The following is a 9,873-nucleotide window of genomic DNA, read 5'->3' as shown; positions in this document are numbered from 1 at the left end:
AATTGTTTAAAGTTCATTTTTGTAGAAAATTGAAGCAATTCTTTATCCTAGCGAAAGAAGTGTCAGTTTTAGTTGTATTTTTTTTATCTACAATATGTTTTTTATTGTAATATATATATATATATATATATTTAATTTTTTTCCACTCTCAGGCACAGAAATGGTCATTCAATCATCAGTGAAGAGTCGTACGTTACAACAAATACTGGTTAGTAAAACTTGTGTGTATGTGCACATTAGTATACTGCATAGAAATTGAAATGATAATCATAATTTATAATATATCTGTGATAAGGCTAAATTATTGTTATAAAAGGATGTCAGTCATTCCTCATAATTTATTGTTATACAAATCAAGCATCTGATTCTCAATTATGTGATCTGAAAGACAAATGATTGATCATTTAGCTTATACCATAAACAATGGTCTCACACAGTCTTTGAAGTGAATCACAGAATATAAAGTATTCCAAACTGACCTTGAACCATGGCTAGAACTTTCAGAAGTCACCAACAGCCAAATAATAGATATAAGCTTTGAATAAAATCAGATTCAATTCTATTTTACACACAATAATGTGATGCACATGACTTTGGTAGAATGTACCAACCCCTTGATGATACAGGATAGTTCCATTAATGGGACACTTTAAACATACTTCATCCTTTGACCCTTTGTGCTGGTGACTCTAGCCCTGACTTGGGCCTAATAGGTAATACCATCCACCAGTCTACATATTATTTCAAAAAGTGAGGATTGACTCAGTAGAGTAGTCTGCATTCTCACCATCAATGGATTGCTCTTTGAAATCCCATTATTATTTCATCAAGCAACTTCAGACATATATAATCTTCTGTACACAGTGTTCAGCCACATGTATATAGGTGAATCCAGTTGTCCAATACACGATCATTTCAAAGAACACATTTGTGCCAATGGAAATCTTGACAACAGAAAAGTATTGCTGAACATTATTTAAAAGAACACAGCACAATCAATGGGACACCTTATACAATCAAAATTTTAGAAACTTGTGACAATTTTCTCGAATAAAAAAATATAATTTGATTCAATCCAGACGCCCTTCCAATCATAAAAATAGAGAAAATGATAATAATAACATAAAAATTGATAAAATCATAATGATAAAATTAATAACAATAATAATAAAATGTTAAAGGGGCCAGGTGTTGTTCCTATTAACAACGACTCAAAACTCTTCGACTATACTCGATTCACATACTCTTTTCTGTTATATTGTTGTAACTGTATTTTGTTTTCAGTTATGTAATTTAAAATCAGTTTGGTAATCTGTGACCTTCATAGACCCTTGATAAAGGCGTAAGCCGAAACGTTAGGTACAAGTAATTAAACATTTTTTGTGAAGTTATTTGTCATCTTCATTAAATAACAGTTTCTATCCTTCTGTCAGCACTGAAAATTTTAAAAATAGTGACATTTTTTTTTATTGTGAAACAGTAATTTTGCCTTGTCATAGCTAAAAAAAGTAAAATTTCAATTATCTTTTTTATTCTTTTATGGAGTTTAGGTGTCTAGTACTTGATTATAATTGTTATATGATTAAATGTACAAATATATATTTGTAATAAAGGCAAACCACAGTATATAAGGACATTCTTTCCTGATTCAGTATTTATTTATTCAGATAATAAAGTTTTTTTTATATTCATTAACAAAAACAGTTCATTACATGATTTTAGTTTTAAATTTTCATCTACAGGTTTTAAAATTCATCATGCATAAAGTTATAAGCATCATCCTATTACATGGAGTGGAAATTTTAATTGTTATTTATTCATTTTGTTATCTATCAATAATAATACATTTACTTAATACGTTAATGATGTACAAATATTTCAAAATATTTTAATAGGCAAGATTCAGAGATTCAACAACAGTTCCTCTCTTGGACCAATTTTCCTTTAATATACAAAAATTGACAAATTTTTCATTATGGTGTTTTTAATTCTTAACATAATTAAGTTATTTTATTTAACTTTTTTCTTTGTAAACTTGAATATTTTAAAAAACTCTTTAATGTAGCTTTTAATAAATACTCTAATTCCTAATAAACAAGACTGACCTATATATTTAATATTTTTTTGGATATTGTACTTGAAAAAATAAATACTTGCATATTTTAATTATGAATATCATCTGTCAGCAAGTTATAAAAGTTAATGAGAAACATTTTTTCATATTAGCTGTTTTAAAAAGAGATTATTGTCCTTCTACCTCCCTAATTAATTACTGTGTTGTTTCCAGACCTTTCTTCACCATCAGATTTGTGTTCATATGATGATTCTGTGAAGGTTGGAGGAATTCCAAGAGTTAAAAGGGTATGTGAGTTGTGGTTTAAATGAAAAAATAAAACTTTAAACCATTACAATTTTTGTTACCTCGAGTTTCTTTTGTTGTTGTTTTTTCTCAAAAATGATAGACTTAGATAGTTGTAAGTCTATTGTTCACAGTTTGGGGTCATGGGTGTGTTATGAGGGTGATGGTCAAATCCCACTATTCCATCAGATAAGAGTTATCTGTGGACATTGTTGACTAGCTACCTTGCCTCTAGTCTCTTAGTTCAAAATTAGGGATGGCTTTTACAGATGGCCCTTGAGTAACTTTGTCCAAATATCTGAAAACAAACAAACATAATGGACACTTCTAACAACGTAATCACTAAATTTTATTTTGATGACATTTTGCAGTACAAGATCTTGCCCTACAAAGTACTGAACATAGGAGACCACATGTAATTGAGGTTATTTAAAAGCTGTTTTTCAAGTAAATCTATGCCTTTATAGAAGTTGTGCTATATGGACCAATCACCAAAGTTCTTCTGTGAGAACAGTGATTTATTTAAACACATGTTAAAATGTAAACATTTTTGGCTCGTTATGGAGTTGTTCATTAAAGTATTCATGTATACTCTGTCTTGGTTTATATGGTTTATTTTTTTAAAGTCAAAGGTAGAATTAATTATCAGCCTTGAGGTTATTAGTAAGAGAACAGTGGAGGGGGGGATTCACAGTACTGTCAGGGTACTACAGTGATGGAATTAGTAGGGTGTGACAACCACATTAAGTACTTCTGGATAACAGGCATTTATGAATGAAGTTTTAGTTTCACATTCATTCTTCTATGTAAAAGGATTCAGAAAAAACTTAGAATCAGATTCCTAATGTAAATTATGTCTAGATTTATAAATTCTAAGCATTCACATAGTGTACTTTTGATTTTTTTTCTTTGTAATTTCTATTCTCATTCAATTAATTTATGTGGCTTGTTTTAAAATTTGGAGGGAGGGATGGAGAAGTGAAGTGTTATTGTAATTCTGAACAATTTATACTTGATTCATGTTTACATTTTGGGGTTAGTTATACAAACTAAAAGTATTGCTTTAACTTCAGAGTTTTAGTTTTCTTGCTCTGTTATTGAAAAATTCTGTACTTATCACTCTACATGTTTTATTTTATTTTTTAGTATCTACAATTGTTTTCTATTTATCATTACAATAAGGCACATGTAAAAAAGGTTTTATTTCCATAGTTGGCTGCTGTTTGCTAGACTTCATGAATTATGATTAATGTGTTTATTTTTCTTTGAATTATTCTGTCCACATCTATTATTTAAATACCTTCCTTCTTTATTTCTACTTTATTAAAATATAATAAAATTAGTTTTACAGTTTTTGAGTAAGGGACATAAGTACTGATCAGAGATCATGTTAATTTAAAATTGTATGAAATTTTGTCTATACGGTGTGGCAGTTTTTTTTCTTCTTTTATTTGACATTCACGGTGTGGCTGGACATAACAGTAGAAGACATTGTATAATCATTGTCAATTGAAGTTCTTTGGTTTCTATATACGTTTTTCTTACAATATCTGTACAAACATTTAAGTATTGATGAGACCAGCCACAGGATATTCGGAACTGTGGAAAGGCTAGCTGAAACAGAATGAGTGGGCAGCCTTTGTACACAGTTTTTATTGTTTTGTGTGTTGACACTAATCAGAAGAGACAATTTTTGGTTACCCATGTGTTCATGGTATGCATCTTTTAAAACCATAATTTAATTTCTGCAGATCAAGTATGTTCAAGGTATTTTACTAACAATTGTAGGCAAAAAAATCATTTTTGGTTAAATTAGATATTTATGCCACACACCCTGCATGGTAATTTGTTAGTAAGCCTGATATTATTAGTCTGTAATTATATTATATATTAAAGGTTTCAGTGTAGTCTTAACAATTATGAAATAAAATATCTTAGCTTCTATTATATCAAATGTAGTAGTAGATAACTTATTTTATTCATTGTTATACCTCAGATTGCATACTTTTTTTGTGGTAATCAGTTTTTTCCAATTTCCTCTTCTAGTAATTGATGAATTCCTTTTTAGTTCCTAATTAATCACTTATAATTAGGTACTTTCATGTCTACTATATATTATAATGTATCTGCTGTAGTGCATGTTGCTTGACTTGTGTTTTTATTCTTATATTCAGCTGTCACGGTCTCTAGGAGAGTTGAGTCAAATCAGTCAACGATCTACTAAATCAGGTACAGATACTTGGAATTCTAGACATTTTAAACTACAATATTTTATTTTTTAGTAACTCCAGTTGTTTTCTATCTAACTATTGCTATAATAAAATTTGAAAAAGGTTGCAAATTTTACTTCCGTAGTTGGCTGCTGTTTGATAGATTTGGTAAACTGTGATCGATGTGTTTATTTGATATTTATATAAATATTAAGTACCTGATATGTACATGGTTAAAATGGCCATTTTATTTTTCTTTATTTTTCTTCCAGAAAATAGAACTAAAATATTTTCTAAAAACAAATTTAATTGTCATTATTATACTAGACACATCAATATGAAGGTATAAAAATTTATTTTATTCAGCTGAACTCTTTTTTTCAAGCAATGGAGTAAAGTATAATGAATTTTTTCTCTATTAAGAATTTATCTGCGGATTTCCATAACCTTTATTAATTTAGTTTGCGTGATAAGTTATATTCATGCTAACAATAAAAACATTTCATTTGCATAACCTCCTAAATGAATATCAAAAGGTTTTTTTTTTTGGTAAAACTGTGTTTTATCTCTTGTTTTCTCTACCATAACACTAACTTAGAGAAGTCATGAAAATGAGAAATACCCTGTATTGGCTGCAATGTTGATCAGAAAGTACCAAGTTACTATCTTAACAATTTCAACTATTATCCTTTTTCACTTCTATTTTCTTTTCATTGTATGATTTTATTGCCATATTTGTACCACTGGAACAGTAAACTTAGCATCAAAAATAATAAGTCTCAGTGGGAACCTATTAGCCATTTTATGTAGAGTTAACATGATCTTGTGTCATAATTTGTACTGGTTCTTAATCTAGGGTAACTTTAGATATTGTATTGTACTGAAATTTTGTTAAACTAAGCTGAGAAGTTTATAATTTTAGTTATCTCTGTTAAAAATAAAAAGTAAAAGTATGAATAAAAATATTTGTCGTTCTCTTCTGAGCCTGGTTGAGTCTCACAAATTTTGTCAAAAGAAATCAATATAGCTTTCAAATATGCATTTTAGAACTCAAAATATATCAGGCACTAGAAAAGAATGTCCCAAAACTACTTTAATTTACCTGGCTTTTTAAATAAACTATAAATAGGTTAAAGAATTCTATTAGCCATTCAGAACAGCAAAACAATGATCATATGGTAAGACATTTCTTTGAAGTAGATACTCTTCCTACCAAATTCAAAATGGCAGTTGCAAGCTTGATACAAAGGATAACTCGCTCTTTCTGTTAGTGTAAACATGTAAAGTTGATTAGCAAGTAATTATCAAATTCAGAGAGAGAGGAAAGGGGCTTCTCTGGTGGGTTTGACAAATTTATAGATATCTCAAGTTTGAAATTTGTTTTAATACTTTTTTTTTAAAATTACAAAGTTAAAACTTGAAGTATAAATTACGTTTTTATGCCAGTTGTTTTGATATACTTGATGGCCAGTGTTCTTTCTAAGCTGCGAGGCTGCTCAACAACCAATCAAGTGCCACGCACATCCTTGGTAATGGCAAGGAGTCTTAACACATTGATGGCCTTAATGACTCTTGCAGTTTATAGGCCTAAAGCCCAAATAACCAACTGGTAGCATTGCAAAGTGGCCTAATGATCCATTAGAGTCAATGGTTAAAAATACCTCCTCCCCTAAAAAACTGGTAGCACACATCCACACATTGCGTTGATACTAGTGCACATGAATTGAAAAAATTAGCTTGAACATTGGTTATGACATGCACATTTTGACCTGATAGCATGAAAACAGTTAAAAAACTGAACTTTGTTTCACTCTTTGTTAAACAAAGTATTTTCTTTAAGAATTGTATTCTACAATTAACACATTTCAAATTAAATTTGAACCTATTATCGTAGATTGTCATTGCAAACATACAAAGAGAAGTGGCTTGATTGGCACCTTCAATATGATAAATGAAATAATACTAAATAAATAGTTGTAAGTTTTAAATTCAGTTACTGAAGGAAACCATAATAGTAATCTGTAAAGATCTAAATTTATTTTTTGTTCTAGTGCTGTTTTTCATACCTGTTCAAATTATGCATCCCCAGTTCTTATATATAATGTTAACGTTTTTCAAATAATTGTATAAAGTTGCAAGTGCAATAAATTTCCAAAATTATCTATTCAGAAACTAACAACAACACATAAAATGATGTTCTTACATGTTACTTGATAAAACTTGCACTTCAGCAAGTTCTGTTTAATCAAATGTTTATAAGTTGTTTCATTATATTTTCTCGATTATTAAGTGACTACTGCAACTATTTTTATTACTATATATTTGAAATGATTGGTAATGAAAAATACAACTCCAGTTGACCTTTTACCTTGCAAGTACATTTTTGTATGTATTAGGAGTGTTTGATAGTGTGTATATTTGTCAAACAAATCCTTTTTTTTTGTCACATTATGAAAAATTTTTGTTGTTTCTATAGCAAATATACTTGTGTTAATCTTTTTATAATACTGCTTAAATGAACATTAAATCCTTTGTTCATTCTGACAGCTATATTGTTCATTAATGGCACACATGATGTTTATGGGATTAGATGCAGATAATAAATTGATAAATGGTTATGGATGACTTAAATGTTGGTCTTTTTAATACTAATATTTATTTAACTACATTGAAGTTCGCTTTAGATGCATTAACATAAAATGTCAGTTAAAAACTTAAAATTATTTAGCTAAGAATTCAAATGTCTGATCTTGTCAGTTTGAGATGTTATACTAAATATACGAAGACTGAATGAAAATGATTTATAAATAAATATACGTACATGTTGAGAGAGTAACAGACAGAAACAAGTTAATGATGTAACTGCCTAAAAGTTCTATTCTAAATGTCACTTTGATGCTCAGTAGTATTTTTTGGAATTTATGGTGTAATATTTAAGACAGTGAGAAGTTACTTTTACGTGTAGCAGATTTCTCAAAATAATAGCGTGGTATTCATAGCAAAACTACATAACAATGTTTTAGTAGCAAATTGTCAAACTAATTCATCATGTTTATAGAAAAGCAAGATAATTTCTTTTTCAGTATAGGCTGTATTATCATAAAAGTTATTACTTTAAACAGCATCTTGAGTCAATAATTTTATTTATGTGTTGAGATCATTATGACTCCTGTTCTTCTGGTATTCTAGCAAATTAATTTCTTATAGATTACTAGTCATGTGACAATCTGTTAATCTTCACTAAAGTGACTAAACATCTTATTCTATGTTTTCAAATACTTAGGTATTCGACCTGCACCTGGTTACCTTGCTAAAGCAATATACAACAATAGGTGTGATCCAGTTGCACGCTATCATCAATATAAACAATACTGGGACACCTACAAACCCCCTGGTGAAAAATCACGCAAAGATCTACGCTGGAATGTCAGAGGACAGATGCTAGAATATGACGCCGTTGTTAAGGTATACAATTTAACGTGCATGGAAATAAACATGTTAAAATATCATTTCTCTTAATTATATAAATAAAGAAGACAATTATGTTAGTCTTATTAAACATTTGAAAGAATAAAATACAACAAAATCTCCATATTTTTTATTTCTAATTACAAAATGTTAGCTTAGTTGTTTGAAGGTATACTTGCATATGTTAAAACTAATATTACATTTGATTTATTAGTTTGTATTTCTACTTAGGTCTGATTTTGTCCATTTTTAGAAACCGAATTTTTCTTGTTTAGGAAAAATACCATTGTGTTTCTTTTTTCTCCTTTTCAGGGAAGACCATTTCAGTATCCTCCGTATAGTTTATGACAGGAAAAAAGTCTGTTAGTAATTGATGATGAATGACAGGTGATTTGGTTTTACTAGAAAAAGTGAATGCAATATTGTCTTTTAACTCGCCTATTTGAGGTACACTGTAAAAATTTATTTTGTCTATTTGTTTTGTACTGTTGTGTGCATGTGTATGTATCTGCCTTCATGCTAATAATTTATAATGTGCAACAGTGAGAAATTTAACTTGGAAAATTTTTTAAATAATTGTGTGGGCTATTTTGAACAAATAAAAACTGTTTCTCATGATTTGCATGTGATTGACTTTAAAAGCAACAACTGTGAAAAATTGATAAATGTAACAAAATGAATTTAACCGGCCAATCTGCAAGTCAATGAAACTGCAGGTGGGCTACAGAAGTGTGTCAAGGTTTCTGTATTCAAGTTAGAACAACAATTTACTACCACTATAATGCATATCTCAGTAGTGTTCAGCAATGAAGATGCAGAGGTTATGGGGCTTGACTAGACTGTGTTCCTCTTTCAAAAAGTAGATGTATTCATTTTGGCATACCATAATTGGTCAATTGAAAAGCACTTATTAATATTAGACCATAATTGGTTTAAAACAGAGGTAAAACCATTGATTGGTCTATATTCTCTTCATGTGTCTTGCCAGCAATGCTATCTTGGTACTACTTGCTGCTTTTCTACAACTACTATTAGGTCGTCAAGAAATTAATGTCACGTTTTGAAACACTTTCATTAACCACAGCTCAAAAACGTACATCACGTATAATAGTTAAATGAACTGCCTAAATGTCATCTTAGTGTAGCTTATATAATGTGTAAAGTTTAGTATATTCTAATCCCTTATAGTGGCACACGACGAGACATACATTCGGCATGTAATGCTGTTTAAATACAAGAAGGGAAACAAAGAATATCAAAGAAGTTTATAGAAATGTTTTGAATGTTTGTATGTGTCAACGATAAATTTGCTGAACCACTAAAGTCACCTGAACCGTTAAAACTGTGATGGCAGGGGCCGACATGTTGGAATTGATACTGATGCTCTGAAGACGCTTGTTGAGTCGAACCCAAGGCAACACACTCGTGAAATGGGATATGGGAAAACCCCTTAAAGAAGATATTTGAGTGCCTCACGAACTCTCCGATGATCATTGTTTCCAACGTGTAAACGTTTCTTTGTCTCTTCTAGCGCGTAATGCGCGTGAACCATTTGTGGACTGAATTGTCACTGGTGATGAAAAATGAATTCTCTTTGCGAATATTAAATGACCAAAACGATGGCTCAGTCCTAGACAAAAACTACTTCTGACCCTAAAACCTGGACTTCATCTGCAGAAAGTGATGCTTTGCATTTGGTGGGAAATCAAAGGAGTAATTCATTTCAAATTCCTCAATCCACAGCGAACTGTCAATGTACAGATCTATAGTCAACAATTGGAACGTTTAAAACAAGCCTTTCATCAGAAATGCCCTTCACTCGTCCATCGTCAATTG

General features: G+C 30.0%; 1 protein-coding gene across 3 annotated transcripts in view; it reads left to right on the top strand.

Annotated features, from left to right (window-relative positions):
• LOC106457143 (hydrolethalus syndrome protein 1 homolog) overlaps window positions 1–8,655 on the top strand; it is a 20,100-nt gene extending 11,445 nt beyond the window's left edge. For all 3 annotated transcript variants that reach the window (XM_013916529.1, XM_022382958.1, XM_013916530.2), the window contains exons 5-9: window positions 153–208; window positions 2,288–2,361; window positions 4,534–4,588; window positions 7,853–8,034; window positions 8,350–8,655. In XM_013916529.1, coding sequence (XP_013771983.1) covers window positions 153–208; window positions 2,288–2,361; window positions 4,534–4,588; window positions 7,853–8,034; window positions 8,350–8,385 — 403 coding nt within the window. In that variant the 3' untranslated portion in view covers window positions 8,386–8,655. The remainder of the gene's footprint in view (window positions 1–152; window positions 209–2,287; window positions 2,362–4,533; window positions 4,589–7,852; window positions 8,035–8,349) is intronic.
• Window positions 8,656–9,873: the final 1,218 nt, after the last annotated feature.

The sequence above is a fragment of the Limulus polyphemus genome, unplaced genomic scaffold (assembly GCF_000517525.1).
Source record: "Limulus polyphemus unplaced genomic scaffold, Limulus_polyphemus-2.1.2 Scaffold295, whole genome shotgun sequence".
Classification (NCBI taxonomy): Eukaryota; Metazoa; Arthropoda; class Merostomata; order Xiphosura; family Limulidae; genus Limulus; species Limulus polyphemus.
The sequence above is the reverse complement of the archived record's forward strand: the minus strand, read 5'-3'. Positions and strand labels throughout refer to the sequence as shown.